The 23219-nt window shown below is 40.7% G+C and overlaps 1 protein-coding gene across 1 annotated transcript in view; it reads left to right on the forward strand.

Annotated features, from left to right (window-relative positions):
* The window catches only part of dctd (dCMP deaminase), a 72881-nt gene extending 51241 nt beyond the window's left edge, over positions 1-21640 (forward strand). Inside the window, exons 5-6 of the mRNA XM_043705236.2 lie at positions 10417-10513; positions 19471-21640. Of these exons, the coding sequence (XP_043561171.1) occupies positions 10417-10513; positions 19471-19576 (203 nt within the window). The 3' untranslated portion in view covers positions 19577-21640. The remainder of the gene's footprint in view (positions 1-10416; positions 10514-19470) is intronic.
* The last annotated feature ends 1579 nt before the right edge of the window (positions 21641-23219 follow it).

The raw sequence follows: 23219 nt of genomic DNA on the forward strand, positions 1-23219 counted from the left end.
CTGTCTTTGGGAAGTGAAAGGTCACAAGTAAGCCATTGGATATGATTACAAGTATGCTGCTGGAAGATGGAAGATAGAGTGGGAATCGATAAATAACACAGGATTCGAGATGCTTGCTCTGACCCTGTGTGTTCAGCAGAGTGTGAAGTGAGCAGCATTTTCACTGTTCTGCCACTCTGCCTGTGATCAGCACGGTTGTCTCTTGAGGAGAGATGCCAAGAACAGTAAATGTAATTTTACAAAGCCATTGCACATTATCTGTGTAAGGCATAACAGTATTTGTCAGCTAAATGTTTTCTTTCTAGCCGAACGGTTATAGGATCAAAAATAAATTATTACATTTTTTGAATAACACAGCCCTTCTTAATTGGATCTTTCATGTAAGACATTGTGTTGCCGCAAATAGGATACCTAACATAAATCAGAGGAGAAGGATACTGATTGGTACACATTTTATCACCACCTAGCTCTGTTCCTTTTCCTGAAGGTATAGAGTCATAGAGATGTACAGCATGGAAACAGACAACAGTTTAATGTTGATTTGTGAGCAGAAAACCAACTGACCCATCAAATATATCCAATGCTGACAATGACTAGAGCAACATGACTAGACATTCCCCATTGTCAACCATGTGGCCTCCTGAGAGGGGATTTAATTTGGAAAAAAAGTACCAATAATAGTGAGTGGAAAACTATGATGGTCCCACAGAACCACAGCTGATGTAGTTGGGCACCACCCCCATGTGGAGCCTGGATGACTGGCTGAGTTGGTAGCATTCTCTCCCCTGAGGAGGAAGTTGTTGGGTCAAGGCCCACTCCAGACAGTTGATCATCAATCCAGGCTGACACTTCACAGTACTGATGGAGTAGGACTGGATTCTGACAGTGTCGTCTTTCAGATGAAATGTTAAACCTGTATATGCCCTCGGGTGGATGCAAAAGCTTCCATCTCATTATTTTGAAGAAGTGCAGGAATGTTATCCCTGGTGCTCTGATCACTATCCCTAAAACAACATCCCAGAAAGAGATGACTGGATATTACCACATTGCTGTTTGTGGGAGCTTGCAGTTGCATTTCCTACAATGACTGCGCTTCAAAAGTACATTCATTGGCTGCAATGTGTCATTGTACATCCTGAGGTCATAAAAAAGGGCTGTATCAATGTGAGTATTTGTTTCTCTTTTAACAATATCACCACATGCACTTTCGGCAGATGATAGTTAATGAGAATTAGGAACCCTGCCTGCTTCCCAGCCCCATTCCCCTAGCATTCTCTCCCTCTCCTTGCTCAGGGACATGGGGCTATTTAAATTAGCCTTGTGATCAATCTAGCTGAGTTCAGCTAACTTAACACCCTTTGGGGAATGAACCTGGAAACGTTTTGTTACAAAGCTCAGGTTGTTAAATGTACCGTGGAATTAAGCTGTAGGAGAAGACTGTCTCAGCTGCACCCTTTCAAATTCTTCCTTAAGCCCATGCTCCTTGTTAGTTATCACCCTAGAGCAAAGAATCCAAGCCAGTTACCTCAATATAATACTGTGGACACGCTGAACCAAAGCATATTGTGTTCTAGTCATTGCTGATCTTTTATTTTAGCTTCATTTCCCTGTCCTCTCCCCATGTCCCTTATCTCCATGAGAGATCCAGAATTGGCTATATCAGCTAAGAAGTTATTCAGCGATGAAGTATTCACAATCATCTGAGGAAAGAATTCCAAACATTCACAACCCTTTGAGGGAAGAAGTTTCTTCTCCTTTCAGCCCTTGATCTGTGCAGATCCATGGTAACAATCTCTCAAGAGTATCCTCCGTCAGGCCCATTCGGAATCATCTTTGTTTCAATGAAAGCACTGATTGCTGTCTTGAACCTTGAAGAAGATAGGCTCAATTTAGTTAGTATAGAGTGTGAGGATCAGCAAGGGAATTAAGAGTCATGTGGACAGACCAGAAAGTGGAGTTAAGGCAATTCAGGCAGCCATGATTTTACCGAAGGGAGAAGGAGGCTCGATGGGCAAGACCTCTCATCCCTTGGACTCATTGAGTGAGCCATCACTATAAGACCTCCAAAACTTTCCTTAAATATGGAGCCATTATGTAACCCCAGGGTGGAGAATTTAAAAAACTAGGACATCACATTACAGGGTATGGGTGAGACTGCACCTTAAATAGAATGTTCAAATGAGATTCAATAATCTCATTCCTGGGAGGGAAAAGTTAACCTGTCGAAGGTAACTATAACTGGTTCAGTTTTTCTTTATTCATTAGAGTTTAGAAAAATGACCGGTGGTCTTTTTGAAACATACCAGATTCTGAGGAGGGTACAACAAGGGAGATGTTGATAAGATGTTTCCATTATGGGGAGTCTTGAACTAGTGGACATAGAGTTAAAAAGCTGACCTAATGGCAACCATATAAGCACTGTTGATTGTCATCAACAGCCCATTTCGTTCACTAATGGCCTTCAAGAAAGGAAATCTAGCATCCTTACCTGATCAGGCGTACGTGTGACCACAGACACGCAGCAATGTGGTTGACTCTTATCTGTCTTCTGGGCACTTTTGTTTTCTTTCATCATTCGTGGGATGAGGGCGTTGCTGGCTGGGCAGCATTTATTGCCAATTGCTAATTCACCCAGAGGGCTGTTAAGAGTCAACTACAATGTTGAGAGTCTGAAGTCACATGTAGACCAGATCAGGTAAGGATGGCCGTTTCCCTTCCGAAAGGACATTATTTGAAAAACCCCATCTGGTTCACTGTCGACAATGGATTTACGGTTATCACTAGACTCTTAATTCCAGATTTTTAGACTTGGGGACAAGCAGTATATGTTGGCCTAGCCAGTGTTGTCCACATCCCATGAACATAAAGATCCTGCTCCATTTCTATGCAGCTGACCATTCTCCCTTCCTCTCCTGAAAAGGTAAGACGGTGACAGATCCTGACCCCAAGGTCTGAGTGGTTACCTGGTGGATGCAGCTTGCTGCTTGCTTCTCTGGGCCTCCATTTAAATGTCCCTTTACCAGCATGTTCCTTTTCCATCCTTTGTCTACTGAAATGGCATCTGTAAATGATCAGGACTGATTTCAGACAACTCTGAATCCACTTCAGCCCTTCAGGACTTCAGTCTGGGAGCTCAGGGGCACTATTAACTTTCATGCTTCTACCAGCTGCCTTTGTGCACAAGAACACTCAGCCACCTCATGCATCCACCTGGGGTGCATGTTCTAGCTCTTAGCTTCATTTCTGAGTGCTTACTTACTTGGAGCCTGCCATCCTCTCTGGATTACTGTGCTTTTTGACCAGAAGAGTGAGCATTTATGATGGGCGAGGTGTTTGAGAGCCATTGAGTGGCAATGCTGCATACAATAGTGAAGTTGCTAGTCCTGTTATGTAGAAGATTATTGACCTTTCTCTGCCCTGCTGTGTCTTCCTGTCTGATCCTGGAGACAGCAATGACCGGTTGCTCTGTGCCAAGGGTAGCTGTGGCCCTGGCTGCCTTCTCAACTACCCCACCCACCAGGTCACTATCTGGAGAGTATCTCTTCCTGAGGTATATTGTTTTCTTGGGAGGACAGCTCGAGAGTTCCTGGCTTGCAGCATCTGAAGTGCTGTATGTCCAGGCTTTTGGTGTGGCACAAGCGGCTTGTAAGTCAGAAGGTCCTGGCAGCAGGTGGAAGTTCGCCCCTACTACTGTTGAAACTTTATTGCTGGAACAGCACAGCAGGTCAGGCAGCATCCAGGGGACAGGAGATTCGACGTTTCGGGCACAGGCCCCTACTACTGCACAATTGCATGAAAAGGACAGCAAAAAGGACTGGTTGCATAGTGAAATAAGGTAAGGAGCAGAAGACAGTGTGAGCAAAGTCACTGTGAGCCATCATTTGACATGAAACTCTCTGAAAATAACAGAGCCTAAAAATGGGCAAATCTATCCCTTTGTGGTGATCAACAGGACATTCCCTATTCTTTGGGAAGGTTGGTTGGTGTTGCCTACATAGGTTTGCATAGTAGGCATACAGGGCTTCAGTTTAACAGTTCAATCTTACTACCAAAGCGAATAACCTCAAATTTTCCTATCTTATTATTCCATGTCCTACCTTATTGCCTACTCACTTAACATGTTTATATCTCTTTGCAGTGTCTTCCTGTTGACCTTGCAATTGATGTTCCCACCTAGCTTTGAATCACCAGCAAATTTAAATTACTCCTCTCAGTCGCTTTGGGAAAAAAACAATCTGCCATGGCAGGATTCATACCCAAGTCCAAGAATATTGCCTAGATCTCTAGATTAATAATCTAGTGATAATACCACTAAGTCGTCATCTGTTTAGTTATACTCTCAAAAAAAACTAATAAATTTGTCTAACACAATTTCTCGTTCACAAAAAAAGTTGATTTTAATGACATAATGATTTTTTTCAGTGTTAATATTCCCTTAATAATTACGGCAATTTTCTAATGACTGATGTCAGACTCAGAGGCCTGTAGTTTTTTTTGTGCTTTTTATCTCTGTTGAATAAGGGAGCTACATTTGCTGACTTCTAATCTGCTGTGACATTCTGGAATCTAGGGAATTCTGGATAAATTATAAATCAGTACATACATTACAAAAGTCACAGTAAACTTTTTTTTGGGTAAGTATTTACCTATGGCCACTTCTACCTATTGTAAGTGGACCTGGTTTCAGGCCTCAATATACTAATATAAATTATCTGCATGACCTAATGTTTCAACAGACACTTCTTATGGACCAGGCCAAACTCCTCAAAATATATGAAGAAGATAGCCTAGACATTAACTTTTTTTCTTATTTTAAAGACACGTACCAGGTGTTGAGCTCCAGATGCAATTCGTTTGGTCAGTTTTAAGCAAAACACACTTTAGTTAAAATATAAGAAAAGATAAAAAATGGAATAACAACTCTGTTGGAAAACTTTACAGAATAATAGATTATTTAACTACTAAACAGTAACTGTTCCAATATAGTAACATCCCAGTAACATACCCTCGGAAAAGGCAAATTCAGTAAATAGATTGTTTCATATGCAATTTGAGCAGTAGGAAGAGAACCCCCAGCTTTTAGTTGTAACAGAGGAAAAACCATTTCCACGTCCGCATCAAACTCCTAGCAGCAACTGCTACTGGAAAAACTAAAAACCTAGTTCTGTAGGAGCTTGACCCCACATATTCAGACTGCTTCTATTGTTCCGAATTTAGGGAAAAAAACCAAGGCCTCACAAGCTGTTCACGTTAGGCTTTGAAGCACATTGCTTCGCACCTGTGTCTCAACCTTCCTTCACAAAAAAAAACACCAAGACCAAATATACCCTATTAAAGCCATAGTATCATCACACACTGAGCCAAGAGGTTTGCAAGCAGGACACTAATTTTTGGAATTGTATTTATTGTCTTTATGTTGAAAGCTGCGTTCCAGATAAGGCATTTCAACCTTGTTTCAGTGCGTGGAAAATTATATGGTACAAATGTAGGAGTTCCTCCAGTTCATTCTTTATATGTGAAACAATGATTGGAGTACTGCCTTGCAACGTAAAATGTGTGAATTCCTGTTTTGTACAGTAATTATTTACACACTTTGGGAATTGTAATTTGAAGTATGAGCTTTCATGACTGGACATTATTGAAATGAAGGAAGCTTTTCTCATAAATGAAGTATACAAGGTCAGTAGATCACATGAAAACGCCACCACCTACAAGTTTCCCTCCAAGCCATTTATCATCCTGGCTTGGAAATATATTGTCATTCTTTCATTGCTGGGTCAAAATCCTGGAATTCCCTCCTTTAGGGCATTTTGGACTAACCTAAGCAGGTGGACTGCAGTGGTTAAAGAAGGCAGCTCACCGTCAGTTTTTCAAGGGCAACTAGGGACTGGCAATAAAAGCTGGACCGGTCAGCAATGTGCATGTTCATGTAATGAATTAAAAAAAAAGACTGCCCTCTGAAACAAAAGGCAGCTGATTTAAGCCATCTGTGAAAAGACAATTTTTACGCTGCAGCCCAACATCAAAAAGTTAACATGAACAGATTATCACTGAGATGGTGCTGGATGATTTAAAGGAGTTATTTTGCTTGTCTTATGGACCTCATAAATCATTAACACTGCTGTTCAAGTGAGTGATGAGCTCTCTACAGTATTGACAAATCAAGATCACTTTTCAGAAACTGCTAGCACTTCGATCCTTTAATAATTTCAAATTGAAACCACAACCATCGCTCTGGGTTTAGAGGAAGTGATGGGGGGAGTCTGGGGACTGGGTGTGAGAGATTATATTCAGCATTATGTATTGCAATCTAACTGTTTCAGATCTATTTATTAGATAATCCTGAATTCCCTGCCTCCTCATCCCACCTTCCACTAAAACTGGACACATGTAACTCACTCATAGATATTGTACTTCTTGGAGCTTCTTGATAAATTAGCGCTGCATTATGTAGTTTCTGATCAGATGCTGATCTCTAAATCTCCCATTATCAAATTAGAATCGTCGGCTACAGATGACAGTATTTGCCTTTAAACTGTTTCTTTGTAGCCTTGTTAAGCCCAAGAATATGTATTAATATTGCACTTGAATAAGCAAGTGAGATGTCATCTGTTGAAACTTCATGTAATAGTGTTGAGACTGGGTTTGTCCTGGTGTTTCAGCCATTTCTTTTGAGGGAGCTAAGCACTTGTTAGATTTTAAAGGGTGCCCTTTTAAATTAACTTGGTTAAGTAAAGAGCACACTTTTTTTTCAGTTCAGAGGACTGCATTTCAAAATCAAATACAAGAGCACAGAATAGACAGTGGCATTTCAGTGCAGTACTGAAGGGGTAGATGTTTTATCAAAGACTATGCTTCAATTGAGCTGTTAAACTGAAGACCTGCCTTCCTGTTCGTACCATCTTCACAAAGCAGGGAATACCCTGCTGACAGCTGCAACAACAACTGCATTTATTTTGCACCTTTTAAGAGAGTAAAATGTCACAGGATCATTATCAAACCGGATGTGACATTGAACTGCATAAAGAAATATTAGGGTATTTTGGTACAATAGTTAGGTTCTAAGGAACGTCTAAAAGGAGAAAGAGCATAAGAAGTGTTTAGGGAGAGATTTTCAAAACTTTGGCCTCAGCAACTGAGTTCATGGTTACCAATAGCAGGGGAGTTGAATTTGGGCATGCACAAGATATCAGCACAAGGGGAACCGGATTGGAGGTGAAAGCAAATTAACTACTTTCTTGCAATGTTTCCATCTTGGTGGAAGCTATAGTGCATGTCAGTTAATTGTTAACAATTAATAAAGCAATTAATTGTCCATTCAGTGCATTGAGCTACAAGAATTTCCAGTCTTTTATTTTGGTTTGGTAACTATGGTTATCTGATTTCTATCATAGCAATTTTTAGCTTCCCTTTATTTAAAAAGAATCTGGAAATTTTGTAAGTAGAGAAACAGAATATTTACTTGAAAAGGACATAATTCTGACTTGATACTGATTTAAAAGGAACTGTGAATGCTGTAACCCAGTACAAATCTGAGTGAACAGCGTATTCTCTGAAAGGAAGAAACTGAATGCTGAGCATCTAAAATGTTCAGCTGATCAAAGCACTCTGTCTAAATGTTAACCCATTTTTCTCTTCCAAATGCTGACTAAGTATTCCTAACAGTTTTAATATCTATTTAATTCATTACAGTAGGCTGCGTATGTGGTGCTGTGTTTATCTAGCCAACTCTATTCAAATATATGATCATTTCGTGAAATGGCATTGCCATCCATGTTTTCTGTGAACTACTTTGTGATTAGTGCTATGGGTCCTGTGGGATTGTTTAGCAGTTTGTTAAGATCACGATGATATTCAAACCAGTTATTGTAGCAAGTTTAGAGCAAGTTGTTGCCGATGCTGGAATCTGTACTGCAAACAAAAAAATGCTGGAAGTCGCGATGGGTCAAGCAGCATCCATGGAGAGTGAGAAAGCAAGCTAGCATTTCGAGTCGAGATGACTGATGAAGAGTAATCTAAACTCAATGTTAGCTCTCTCACTCACTCTGTCACACACCAAGCACACGCACACATGACAGGATGCTGCCTAACCCGCTGTGATTTCTAGCATTTTTTATTTTCATTGTACCAAGTATGTTCAGATACATATTATACAAAAATAGCGCACAGTATATTTTAAACACATTTATAGCATCATAAGGGAAATGGGTCAATGCAGGTACCTATGCTGGCTGTTTAATAGAAGTATCCAGTTAGTTGTGTTCATGTGTTCTTTTCCCATATCCCTGCAATATTTTCCACTTGAAATATTTGTCCAATGTCCTTTTCAAACTTATTGACTTGAGTATACTTATGAGGGAAATCAGGAGGGCAGAAAGGGGACATGAGATAGTTTTGGCAAATAGGGTTAAGGAGAATCCAAAAGGTTTTTATAAATACCTTAAGGACAAAAGGGTAACCAGGGAGAGAATAGGGCCCCTCAAAGATCAGCAAGGCAGCTGATGTGTGGTGTCACAGGAGATGGGGGAAACACTAAACAAGCATTTTGAGTCAGTGTTTACTGTGGCGAAGTACATGGAAGATATAGAATGTGGGGCAATAGATGGTGACATCTTGAAAAATGTCCTTACTAAAGAGGAGGCAGTGCTGGATGTCTTGAAATGCATAAAAGTGGATTAATCCCCAGGACCTGATCAGGTGTACCCTAGAACTCTGTGGGAAGCAAGGGAAGTGATTGCTGGGCCACTTGCTGAGATATTTGTGTCATCAATAGTCACAGGTGAGGTGCCGGAAGACTGGAGGTTGGCTAACGTGGTGCCACTGTTTAAGAAGGATGTTGAGGAAAAGCCAGGGTACAATGATCAGTGAGCCTGACATCGGTTGTGGGCAGGTTGTTGGAGGGAATCATGAGGGACAGGATGTAGATGTATTTGCAAAGACAAGGACTGATTAGGGATAGTCAACATGGTTTTGTGTGTGGGGAATCATGCCTCACGAACTTGATTGAGATTTTTGAGGAAGTAACAAAAAGGATTGATGAGGGCAGAGTGGTAGATATGAACTATATGGACTTCATTAAGGTATTCGACAAGGTTCCCATGGTAGACTGGTGAGCAAGATTAGCTCTCATGAATACAGGAAAACTTGCCATGTGGATATAGAACTGGCTTGAAGACAGAGGGTGGTGGTGGAGAGTTGCTTTTCGGACTGGAGGCCTATGACCAGTGGTGTGCCGCAAGGATCGGTGCTGGGTTCACTACTTTTCGTCATTTATATAAATGATTTGGATGCGAACATAGGAGGTATAGTTAGTAAGTTTACAGCTGACACCAAAATTGGAGGTGTAGTGGACAGAAAAGAAGGTTGCCTCAGTTTACAATGGAAGCTTGATCAGATGGGCTAATGGACTGAAGAGTGGCAGATGGAGTTTATTTAGATAACTGTGAGCTGCTGCATTTTGGTAAGGTCCTGGGGAGTGTTGCTGAACAAAGAGACCATGGAGTGCAGGTTCATAGCTCCTTGAAAGTGCAGTCGGAGGTAGATAGGATAGTGAAGAAGGCATTTGGTATGCTTTCCTTTATTGATCAGAGTATTGAGTACAGGAGTTGGGAGGTCATGTTGCGGCTGTACAGGAATTGGTTAGGCCACTGTTGGAATATTGCGTGCAATTCTGGTCTCCTTCCTATCGGAAAGATGCTGTGAAACTTGAAAGGGTTCAGAAAAGATTTACAAGGATGTTGCCAGGGTTGGAGGATTTGAGCTACCGGGAGAGGTTGAATAGGCTGGGGCTGTTTTCCCTGGAGTGTCGGAGGCTGAGGGGTGATCTTTATAGAGGTTTATAAAATTATGAGGGGAATGAATAAGGTAAATAGACAAGGTCTTTTCCCTGGAGTGGGGGAATCCTTACTAGAGTGCATAGGTTTAGGATGAGAGGGGAAAGGTATAAAAGGGACTAAAGGGGCAACGTTTTCACGCAGAAGGTGGTACATGTATGGAATGAGCTGCTAGAGGAAGTGGTGGAGGCTGGTATAATTGCACGATTTAGCAGGCACCTGGATCGGTGCATGAATAGGAAGGGTTTGGAGGGATATTGTCCAAGTGCTGGCAAATGGATGGATGAGTTGGGCCGAAGGGTCTGTTTTCATGCTGTACTTCTCTATGATTCTGCTTCTGTCACCATTCTGGACCATCATAACTGGCATTGTGAAATCAATTCTTATCTTTTCTTCTCATTACTTTTGCAAATTAAGTTAAGTCTACCCATCCATCTCTGGTTATTATCCTTCCGGTTAATGGAAACAATTTCTGTGAAGCCTCTCATTATATTGCACATCTCTGCTAAATATCCCTTAAATTACTCTGCCTTAATTCAGACTTCTGCTTATTTGAATGCATTTTTTTTTCTTTTGTCTGCAGGCATAAGTAAAGTTACTTACATGTCAGATAAGTACCGTGACATGCCAGAAATGAAGGCCTCAAAGCTAATGTTGGACATGGCTGGTGTACAATGCAGGTGAGTAGATGGTGTGCAATATTGTAATCTAAATCTCCAGGTGCTTTCAGAACCAAGTCAACAAGGATTAGTGCGGGAATAATGCCTTACTGTGCTAACACAATATATAGCCTTTTCCTAAATAAGTGGAGTCAAGTGGCAGGTTTAATACAGTCAGTAAAAACAGACTGGGTTGTGGTTAGTGATTTTGATGATATGATGCTCTATTTCATGTACACTGGCTCACAATGTGCAAGACTGATCACCTGACTCAGCTGCTATTGAGTGTTGTTTATTGTTTATTTGTCACTACCTCCCATCCCCAGCACCTCTGAGACCACCGAATAAATCATCAGTTCACTAACTGGCTTGAGGCACTGCAGTCTAGGCCACGCAATCATGTCCTTTTAAAACGTCTGGGAGGGTTTGTGTCAGATGATCTCTTGACATCAATTTGACCTGGTTCGTTTTAACCTGCTAAGTTCACACCATTGACTACAATTTCCAAATACTTGAGATGTTGTAAATTAATTCTTCACGGAGCTTTCTACAGCTTCTGTTCTTTTCTTTTGCCTATACACTTCACATGACGAACAGTGAGAAATGCCCATGTAGATCGCAGCTTCCAATGGGAAGGTGCAGGCTTTAGAAACCACTGAAGGAGGCATTAAACTTTGTCATTGACCGATTTGTGAAAAATTCCCTCATCTCTGTTGTCCCCTTCTTTGAAATGTAGTAAAACTATCCCACACCAGCTGGATCCATATGCTCTTAATGCATTTTCCTTAGATGTATCTTTCTCCATCAGTTCGAGTATGATGTTGGATTTCTGCAGCTTTTTTACTACCTTGGAACTGCTCACAGATTCCTCTTTCTAGTACTGAGGTTGCTTTCCTTTATTCTTCTATCTACTCTGATTCCTTTTGCATTCCTCCTCTGTTTGAATTCAACATTTATGGTGCTTACTTTGAGTATGTATTTGTGCTTTCTATTTGCATTTCTGGCTACAGTATGCATCCACGTATGCGAGGTAAAAGTGAAGCCACTATAGTCCCTGAGAAGCAGAGGGCATTCGAGACAGCCAACTGAAAGTGAGGGCAATAACTGTTTTTTTCAAAATTACAGCTTAGAAAAGAGCTCCGGGTCACCATGCCTCATGGTAACCTCAGTCAGTGTAGGAATTGAAGCCATGCTGTTGAGTTAACTCTGCGTCACAAACCAGCCATTAGGCCAACTGAGCTGACCATCTGTTAAACTACACATACCCCAGAAAGAAACCATTGAGCTCAAGGTCCTATCCACTGTTGGTGCTCCACATGAAGCTTTTCCCATGCCTACTGATTCAGCCCAAACAACGTATCCTTCTTTTCCTTTCTACCTGTGTACAAAGCTAGTTTCTCCTGAAATGCACCTTTGCTAATACCCTTACCAGTTTCTTACGGTGGCAAGTTCCATATATTAAACATTTTCTCAGTAAAGAATTCTCTCCGAGATTTTTAGTGGATTTATGAGTGTCTTCTGTTTCTGGGCTGTAATTTAAAAAAAAAATGTTATTATATCCTGACCTGTAGTATCCTTTAAACCATATGCACTGCTCTCAGCATCAGGAAAATGGTGTGCTTACTTACTGGAAAACACAACATGAGTTTGCGGCATAATGAGATGGATCTATTGTTTTACATTGTGCATTGCCTAGTTTGATGTACCTCCAATGAGCAAGTTCCATTCCAAATAAATGAGAATCCTGGGCTTGTAAATTATGTGAGCAACATGCTGCTATAGATAGATATCATGAATGGTGCAAATGTGCAATTCTGTAACACTATGCATTACAGACAAGGTCTTGTGTTTGCAATATAACTTGGTCTCAAGAGAAACCATCTGTCCGTTGGTGATACATTCAGATCTCCTAATTTAGAAAATTCCTGTCTCTCTCTTTTTTTCTCTCTTTCTCTTTCTATTTCTCTTTCTCTCTTTTTCTTTCTTCCCCTCTCTCTTTCCTCATTTTTTTTCTCTTCCACCCCCTTCTCTCTTTCATTTTCTCTCTTTCTCTCTCTCTCTTTGCCATTTTCTTTGTGTCATCTAGAAAATATTATATTTGGCTCCCACATCCAAATGATTGATATATATCCTGCACACTGGGGCCCCATGTACTTATCCTTGCGGTCCTCCAACTAGTCAGTCTACCAACATGAATATGACCCACTTATTCCTACTTTCTGCCTATTCGCCAATCCTTAATCCATGTCAGTATGTTACTTGCTACTCTTTGTGCTTAAATTTTGTTAACTAACCTTTTGATGTTTTGTAAATCCAAGTACACTTAGTATAGTTGGTTTTGTTAGTAACACTGTCACATAACTGTACCAAGTTTGCAACATGCAAAGCTAATAGGTCTGTAATTCTGTTCTTTTTTTCTCACTTCCATCTTAAACAGTGGGTAACACTTTGTACTTCTAACCCACAGAAATCATTCCAAAATCTGGAGAATTTTGGACGATGATCATTAATGCATCCAGTACCTCGACAGCCATCACCATCACTCTTGAATTATGACTAATTCTTAGGGAATTATCAACTTTCAGCTTCATTAATTTTTCCAGTACAATTTTCTTATAAAAGCTAAAGTTTCTTCAACTCTTCATTTTGCAATCCATTTGGATCTCTGGTTGCAGGAAATTTCTAATATCTTCCTCAGTGAAAACAGAGACAAAGTAACTATTTAGCTTCCCTGCCAATTCTCTAGTCGGCTGTATAAATTCTCCTGACTCTGCCTGTAATTGATCCAAATGTATTTTGGCAAATATTTACTTTTACATAACTATATAAACTTTTACAGGCTGTTTTAATGATTTTTGCTAATTTACATTCACACTGAATTCTTTATCTCTATCCCGTTTCTTGGTGGTCTTGTGCGGTATTCTAAAACCCTCCCAATTCTTGTGTTTCTGGCAACTTCATAGACTTTTTCTTCTAACCTTATATAATGCTCAACTTCTTTATCATTCCAGCCACAGTCCTAAACAAAATTCAAACCTAGGTATAAAAGTACATGCCTAACCTCCATTCACACTTTGTGAAAAAGAACAAAAACTGGGAAAAAGAATCATGGAAAATACACAAATGGTCTTCCAAATTACCATTGTCTACTCGCAATGGAAACATTTCAAGACAAGAACTGAGCACTACATTTCTCCCACACACTGGTTACAGACATATCTTCTGTAATGTGACATGCCACAATGCAACTATTTTTCAACAACAAAGCTTTCTAAAACAGGTTCTCCGGTTTCCTTCCACAGTCCAAATATGTGCAGGCTAGGTGGCTTGGCCATGCTAAATTGCTCATAGTGTCCAGGGATGTAGACCCTAGATAGATTAGCCATGGGAAATGCAGAGTTACAGGGATAAAGTAGAGGGGTGGGTCTGGGTGGGATGCTTTTCAGAAGGTGTGAACCCAATGTGCGAAATGACTACTTCCGTATTGTAGGAATTCCTATGATAAAAACTGTGCCTTAGTTATTATTTCTACAGTTTATTTTAAAAATTGGAAAACACAATACTCACGTCCGCTGAAAACAAGTTGTCAATTCTTCTAGCTAAAAATGGATCTTCAGTATGTAGCTGACTGAAGGTCTATCCCTTGGGTTTCTTTTAAACAACTGTGACATTAAGTTATGCAGATCGGAGGTATAATGAATAGACACAGGTCGGTAAGATCAACAGATAATCTTTAGCACTAAGTTTGAGCTGAGACGTGGCAGATGGAGTTTAATTTAGATAAATGTGAGGTGCTGCATTTTGGGAAAGCAAATCTTACCAGGACTGATACACTCAATGGTAAGGTCCTAGAGAGTGTTGCTGAACAAAGAGACCTTGGAGTGCAGGTTCATAGCTCCTTGAAAGTGGAGTCACAGGTAGATAGGATAGTGAAGAAGGCGTTCGGTATGCTTTCCTTTATTGGTCAGAGTATTGAGTACAGGAATTGGGAGGTCATGTTGTGGCTGTACAGGACATTTGGTTAGGCCACTGTTGGAATATTGCGTGCAGTTCGGGTCTCCTTCCTATCGGAAAGATGTTGTGAAACTTGAAAGGGTTCAGAAAAGATTTACAAGAATGTGGCCAGGGTTGGAGGATTTGAGCTATGCGGAGAGGCTGGACGGTCTGGGGCTGTTTTCCCTGCAGCATCGGAGGCTGAGGGTTGACCTTATAGAGGTTTATAAAATCGTGAGGGGTGTGGATAGAATAAATAGACAAAATCCTTTCCTGGGGTCAGGGAGTCCAGAACTAGAGGTCATAGCTTTAGGATGAGAGGGGAAAGGTACAAAAGAGACCTAAGGTGCAACTTTTTCACGCAGAGGGTGATATGTATATGGGATGGGCTGCCAGAGGAAGTGGAGGAGGCTTGTACAATTGCAACATTTAAAAGACATCTGGATGGGTATATGAATAGAAAGGATTTGGAGGGATATGGACCAGGTGCTGGCAGGTGGGATTAAATTGGGTTGGGATATCTGCTCAGCATGACGAGTTGGACTGAAGGGTCTGTTTCTGCACTGTACATCTCTGATTCTTTCCCTGGCTCGCTTTCTCTCGCGCTCTCTCTTTCTCTCGCGCTCTCTCTTTCTCTCGCGCTCTCTCTTTCTCTCGCGCTCTCTCTTTCTCTCGCGCTCTCTCTTTCTCTCGCGCCCTCTCTTTCTCTCGCGCTCTCTCTTTCTCTCGCGCTCTCTCTTTCTCTCGCGCTCTCTCTTTCTCTCGCGCTCTCTCTTTCTCTCGCGCTCTCTCTTTCTCTCGCGCTCTCTCTTTCTCTCGCGCTCTCTCTTTCTCTAGCGCTCTCGCGCACGCTCGTGCTTGCTCGTGCTCGCTTGCGCTCTCTCGCTCTCCCTCTTTCTCTCGCTCTCCCTCTTTCTCTCGCTCTCCCTCTTTCTCTCGCTCTCCCTCTTTCTCTCGCGCGAGCTCTTTCTCTCGCATGCTCTTGCTCTTTCTCTCGCTCTTTCTCTCGCGCAAGCTCTTTCTCTCATGCGCTCTCGCTCTTTCTCTCGCGCACTCTCTTTTTCTCTCGCGCTCTTGCTCTTTCTCTCGTGCTCTTTCTCTCGCGCTCTCGCTCTTTCTCTCGCGCTCTCGCTCTTTCTCTCGCGCTCTCGCTCTTTCTCTCGCGCTCTCGCTCTTTCTCTCGCGCTCTCGCTCTTTCTCTCGCGCTCTCGCTCTCTCTTTCTGTCTCAGTCTCTGTTTCTCTGTTTCTGTATTTTCGCGAGTGCTTTCTCGTGCCCTCTTGTGCTCTTCCCCACCCCGCCGCACACACATGCACACACATTCCCCAGTACCATAGATTCTGTTAGTCTCCTTAAACAGAAAGTCTCATGCTTCTTTCCCGAGTATCAATAGAGAAATTACAAATGTGGAAGTCAAGTGTCAGAATGTCTGACTCTTCTCACTTGTTCATACTGTAAATTTTGCGAGGTGTTCTCTAATCTATCTACACTTCAATTAGCAAACATTCCTTTCCTTCAAAATCCTACTCATTGATAGGAATGTAATCCATGCTGAGCATGGGTCTTAATTGCAGTTTTTGAGGATGCTGTTAACTTTTACTCTCTGAAGGGAAAAGAGCTTTCTTTTAACTTTTAACTTTCGTTCATAAAGAACCTGTTGTGTCCTTTCCCTGAAGATCTTACGAATAATTTCACAATGTTTTTGGTTGAGATAGCTGTATCAGACCTGATGCGAATTGAACACATGCACGTTCTACATTAGAATAAAAAAAAACAAATTTTCCACATTGACAGGTACTGTGGACAACGATTTGATAGTCCATTTTAAAAAATATTTTTCAATAAAATGTTTTTTCAATATTATAATAAACCAACAACACAACTCAATCAATACAAACTTAACAAAACTACACTCGTGAATATACATACAAAACAAGGTAAATAAACGGATAGAAGAAAAACAAAAATGAATAATAAATAATACAGCTCAGCATATCAAAACAAAATCTCTCAATTTTCAAGAGCATTAACTAATACACATTCATATGTTTGGGATTCTTCCTCTCCGGATGCTAGGTTCATCGGACTCGTTCATCATGGCTATATAAAAGCCCTTATTAGAGTGGCAGATAAGTCTGTAACTAGGTAATCCGAAAAGGGCTGCCATGTCTAATAGAAATCCTCAGTTTTTTGGTACACCATACATGTGGAAAAGGTCAAAGGGATGTGTTCCATGACAAGCTTATGCCAACCCGACAGACCTGGAGGGTTTGGGGGGCTGGGGTGATGTTTTCAGTCACCCAACATAATAGAATATTTTTCCTTGCGCAAAAAGTAAGGATATTGAAAAGTTTCTTCTGATGCACGTCTAAGTAAGGTACGCTGGACAGGCGCAAAAGAAGAGAGACTGGGTCCAGCTCCAGTCCGGTCCCTAAGATCCTCTCCATCAAACCTACCACTGCACTCCAGTATGTATGACGTCTGTAGTAGGACTGCAAGCAATGAGTGAGAGTACTGTAGTCATTCTATTTGGAACATGTTAAAGAATCTCCCACATTGAATTTTGAGAGATGATCTGGGGCCAGATGGACTCTATGAAGAATCTTCAGCTGCATGGCATGGGTCCTATTACAGATTGAAATCCTTCTTGTGTTTTCCCAAATATCTGTCCATGCCTCAGAGGAGATCTCAACCCCAATTCTCTCTCCCAGACCTCAAAGACACTCAGCCTCTTCTGAGGGGCCACTCTCCAACAGATGATCAAGAGTGCTGACAGAGAATGTGTTCTTAGCACGGATCACCCTCTTCTGTGTCGGCTGTGTAAGAGTCAGTTAAAAGTGTGGTTCTTTTTTGACTAAAATCCTGATCTGAAAAAAGCAGAAAAGGTCTTTACTAGATAGTCTGTACTTATGAGTTATTTGATCAAAGGACATCATTGTTTCTCCCTCAAATACATCACCCAAGTAAGAAAACCCCCTAGCTGCCCATAGTTTAAACCCGGAATCCATTATTCCCAGTTGGAAACCCAGTATACCAATTATAGGGGTAAGAAATGAGGTTTTGTCTATATTGTCCTCGCTCTCCCGTATTGCCCTCCATGTTTTAACAGTATTGGTAATTATTGGGTTATGACAATACTCGGTTACTGCCCTCATTTTGTTGAAGAACAGCAGACTGATAAGGGGGCATTTTGCTTGAGAAGCTTCAATATCTAACCATATTGACGCCTAATCCCCGCAGGCCCAGTTGCTCATATAAGATAAAAGAGACCTTAATTGGTAGTTTTTAATATCCGGGAGATCTACTCCCCCAAGTTGCAATTTGCTTAGCTTGATAAGGGGCTCCTTATGGTGCCAAATTAAAGAGCTGAACCTGCCAGTAATTGTCTCCCGAATGTCTGTCTGGGAAAGAGCAAAGGAAGCATTCGCATGGGTATAGCAAACAAAGGAGGATATTCATTTTAACAAGGGCTATCCGGTCTAGCCAGGATATTGGAAGGGCCTCCCATCTTTGAAGATCTTATTTAATTTTGTCAAACAAGTGGACAAAGTTCGCCTTAAATAACTGATCAAAGATGGCAGTAATGAATATACCTAAAAAACACCCCGCAACCATTCAAAAGGAAATCTGGATTCGCCCTCAGCATCAGGTATTTCCCGAAGGCCTCCGATAGGCATGGCCTCCAATTTTGTAGCCTGAAAAGGCACCAAACGAATTCATATATTAGATCAGGTGAGGTACCGAAACTACTGGGTTTGACGAAAAGATAACATCATCTGCATACAATGTAATCTTATGTGACTTTGACCCCACTTCTGGGGCAGATATGTTGAGGTCCCTACGATGGCCTCTGCCAGTGGCTCAATCTCCTGTGTAAACAACAATGGTGAAAGCGGACAAACTTGTCGACTGCCCCTAAAAATATTAAAATTGCTGGATCTTGATAGTTCATTTACTATGCACCCACCTCACAGACTGTTGTAGCCTTTATTATCAGAGCTTAAAAATGTGTTGCTAGAAAAGCGCAGCAAGTCAGGCAGCATCAAAGGAGCAGGAGAATCGACGTTTTGGGCATAAGCCCTTCTTCAGGAATGCAGGAGAATCGACGTTTTGGGCATAAGCCCTTGTTATGCCCGAAACGTCGATTTTCCTGCTCCTTTGATGCTGCCTGACCTGCTGCGCTTTTCCAGCAACACATTTTTAAGCTCTGATCTCCAGCATCTGCAGTCCTCACTTTCTCCGCCTTTATTATCAGGGCTGACATTCATTATGGCCGAGGGCTGATTTCTTCACCCACGTGTAAAGGTCTGAAAAGATACTTTTTTTTTTACCTTGTACCTCATAAGGTCTTTTTTTTTACCTTGTACCTCATATTTGTATCTGCAGATTCTAAATTCTCACCAGCTTTTGACAACGTTTGGCATCGTGTCGAATCCAAATGCAATATCACCGCAAATTTGATAGACTAGAGACAGTCCACATTGTGTTGCTACTCCCCCTGGAACTAGTCCCATGATGTAAATAGCAGACTTCACAAAGGCAATTAAAAGTTGTTTTTTCTTTTCTGACCTGGTACAAATTAGCTCCCCTAAGACTGCAGCAAATCTTTTCCACAAATGAAGCACCAGTTCAGATTGAAAGGCTGCTTTGGGTTAGGTGAGTTAATGAACTGGAAGAGCGGATTTCATAATGTTTCATGTATTTATGAGAGTGTTGGCTGTGTAAACAGAAGGTGCTGGCAATACTAAGCAGGTCTTGTAGCATCTGTGGAAAAAGAAACCGGCCAGCAACCAAAATCCCTGTAAAGGCTGTGGCCAAAGTTTCAAGTTGATGAGCCTTCATCAGGATACCACAGGCCTCGGCTGAAACATTAGCAGACAAAGAGCCAAGGATCTGTGTTTGGGTATGAATATGTGGTATGTAATGTTTGTGCCTGTGCATCTTACCAATACATGGACTAATAGATGTCTTTCTTTTGTTTTGTAGCAAATTTATTCCAAAGAATAAAACAATTACCATTGATTTTGAGTCAATAAACAAAAGTGGAAGTTGTTTAGAAATCAGCCCGAGTGCCTCAACAACATTGGCCTGAAGCTGCATCATGGAAAATCTCATTTACTACTTCCATACTTTCCAAGTCTCTTTTTTTTGTACTTGTCATTCAAGCAAATGACCTGCAAACTGTTGGCAGCCTGTTTTCTAAACAGTGGAAGTTAACTAATTAATGTATTTTAAGCACTGTGCAAAGTTTTTTGTTGTTAGAATTAACAGTGAGCTGCTTCAGCTTGCCCTGTGTATGCATTTACTTAATTATATATATGTAAAATATAAAATCTTTGGTAAGGAACTACAGAATGAATGAATGACTGTGATGGCAGGGAACTTTAAGTCATGAGTCACTAGCAATCTTATTTCTGGTGGAATTGCAGGATATGGAATGATGCCGCGGCTTTCCTCAGAGTTCCGTTTCAGTTTTGTCAGATTTACCTGGCTTCCTGAACACACACACACACACAAAGTGTTTGTTTCTGCCCTCTTAATAATCAGTCGACTGGTTCAAGAGCAAATCCCTCCCTGATCTGCCTATCCTGTGGTTGGCACAGTCTGTCACAGTTTGTAATCTGCTGAGGTAGGCAGATGCCTGAGGGTTCCTCCCTGTGTGGGAACCCACCTGGAATATTTTTAAATGTGACCTCTTGTCAAGCCTGTGAACTTGGTTGGTCACTCCATGCCCGAGGTTATATTAGGGATGGTCATTCATGTTTCCTTGGATTTATTCTGGCTTCCTGACAAGGTTGTGAGAGAGATTCCAGACATGACAACAAGTTGGTCATTTCAAACAGTTAATGCCTACAGCCATTTTGCAGTTAAAGGTCCAGTTTATCTTTAAAAGTTCTGTCAAAGAGTACAAATACAAATCATCACTTGATATGTTTTTCTGTTTATTATTTTTCTCACTCTTCCAGTGAAAGAACTTGTGATTCTGTTGTTCCATCAAAGTAAAATTGTTAGTGGCAAAGAATTTTATTTTATTCCTGCAGCAAAGCCTCCGATTAAGCAGTGATGGTTGCAGGATCTTGCTATGCACAATTCAGTGGAGTGATTGTGCTTCACACGTTTCAGACTAGTTTAAGAATTGCTTGGAAACATCCCGAGGACAAGAAAAATATACAACATAAATGCAAGTTGCTTTTATTTGAAACTGCGATTTTTTTTTAGTTTGGATGTTCGGTTTCTTTTTTATGCAGTGCGGCAGCAAGAGTTGAGAGGTGCTGCCAGGAACATAATTTTACACCTAAAGCCTTTTGATCAATTTCTTGCACACCATATTACCACCACAGAGACTATTTACATTATTCACACCGCAGCACCCATAGTCTTCCAGAAGTGAATTCCAAATATCTCATACTGTTGTATAAAGTTGTGCTCCCTGAGTTTTCCCCTAAATGGCCTGGTCCGAATTTTAAGGTTACATCCCCATGCCCTAGGTTCTGTCACCAGTGAAAGAACTGGTGTCATGTCCTTTAAACATATTAAGCATCAAGATTGTATACTCTCATCAACCTTTTATACTGAAATGAATGCCAGCCCACCTTTTCCAATCTGCCCTCATTATTAACACTTTAATTCCCAGTGTCAGTCTAAATCTAATTGCAGTCCCTTCCGTCTAGTACTTGTCTGTTTCATAATTTTTTCTGTCTAGTCCCCTGACTATGCCTATGCACAAAGTTATGAACCTCTTTGCATTAATGTGGGTTTACAATAATTCTGTGCCTATGGGGCAGAAAAGTTGGCATTAACTCAGCAATTCATTCACGAATCACTGTCACTTGGGAATGTATGAGTTCTGCCATTCAATAATATTGTGGCTGATCCAATTGTAACCTCAATGCCACAACCCTGGATACCCCAATAACCTTTCACCACAACACCCACCCCCTCATCAGCTTATCAAAATCCATCTCCTTCTACCTTACACCTGTTCAAAGATTCTGCTACCACCACCTTTTGTGGTTAGAAAATGTTTCTCCTCTGGCTACAGTTGATGCCCCCTTATTTTTAAGTGGTCACTTGCAGTCCATTCTACTTGCATGTTTTCTATGGATTGTCCTTTTAAAAAAAATGTGCAGTTTAATACACGTTTTATTCTTCTTAAGTGTGTGCTTTTTAGTGTGGATATCTAAACTTTGTTGTTCGAAACACAAACCAAAATTATCTCTGTGTGCCGTTTAAGAAATGGAAAATTCAAAATCCTTTCCCCATATCTAAAAAGCATACTTTCACTGCTACAGGTAATGTTAGAACAGGGTAAATGAACCACAGTCCACATGTATTCAATTCAAAAAAGGGGTGAACACTGCTTGATACATAATGTACCTCTGTGAGTACCTCGTGTCTGGTACAAAACAAATGAAGTGCTCATCTCTACATTTGTACTTGTCAATTTACTGCTCTGAAAGGCTCCCAACCTGATGGTTGGAAGAGCATCATCATTTAAGGTCACGTTTAAGGATTCCAGTTGTTCAATAATGCAGCTGTATCCTATTTTATAGTACTTGTGTGTATTCCAAAGACAAAATGAGCAGTTATTGGAAAGGGATCAATTCCAAATAACCCTTTATTTCCGATAAATTCTTTTTAAAAATCCTCTTAAAGCTTAATAAATAAAGTTAAAACATTTAAATAGCATGCATCAATCCAGATATACGTCATAACCTGACACCCTTGGAAAGGCTAAATGACATGATAATCATTTTATCTTCACCATCAAGCCAAGCCATTAAGATCCTGAAAAAGGAAATGAGCTCTCCAGGGAAATAAACATGTTTCACTTTTAGCATTTGTTTACCGTTTCATTATAATCTGAGTGATGTGCGACCAGGGCCAAGTCTTTGCAACTTCAGCAATCTGTTAACAACAGTGGATAATCATCTCTCTTTTTGTTTTCAACATAACGAGTGCAGCCGAAATGGAAGCTCTTGCATATTTTGTCTAATCTACTCAGATTGCCTTGTGGCCTACTGGGGGCTTTCATTATACACGGCAATTGGCATATGAACTGTTGATAACAGCTTTCATATTCCATCTAATCTGTGGATTGCAAAACAGCTTTCGATTCATTTTTGAGTCTCTGTCTCAAGTGCATTTCTTTTGGACCAGTGTCAGCTTATTAACGTGTAACCTTTTCTTTGGTGGCAGAGATAAAATAGAGTAAGGATTGGGCTCCTGCAATCAAAATGTATGTGCTTTTCAATGTTTCAATTTGCGTTTAAATGCACTTTCTTTAGAATTCCAACAATTACAGTACCATTCTGAAATGCTCAGTAAAGCCCTTTATTCATGTAGTAATTAATCTGAATTCAACTTGTCAGTATTTCTTCACTTACTATTTTCCTCCGAGACTGATTTTTATCTTTTTTGGGATATGGAAGCTTTTGAAGCATTAGCAATATCTTCCGGGCATTCTGCAATCAAAGATTCCTGCAAGCATTGATAAATGGTGCTTATCCTTAATGTGAAACTTTCACTTGATTCCACAAGAGAGTGTTAGTTATGTCAGATTTCAGATCCAAGTTGGATAGAGTGTTGGTCTAGGCAACAGATCTTCTCTGTTTAAAGTGTAAAGAAAGATTTTCATTTAAATTATCCCTCTTATTAAGTCCCAAAGTGCTTTGCACACACTTTTTTTTGAGACAGTCACTATTGTAAAATAAGAAAGACAGCACCCAATCTGT

This window comes from Chiloscyllium plagiosum, unplaced genomic scaffold (genome assembly GCF_037043375.1).
Source record: "Chiloscyllium plagiosum isolate Xiang-an unplaced genomic scaffold, Cpla_swu_hap1 HiC_scaffold_2, whole genome shotgun sequence".
In the NCBI taxonomy this organism is placed as follows: Eukaryota; Metazoa; Chordata; class Chondrichthyes; order Orectolobiformes; family Hemiscylliidae; genus Chiloscyllium; species Chiloscyllium plagiosum.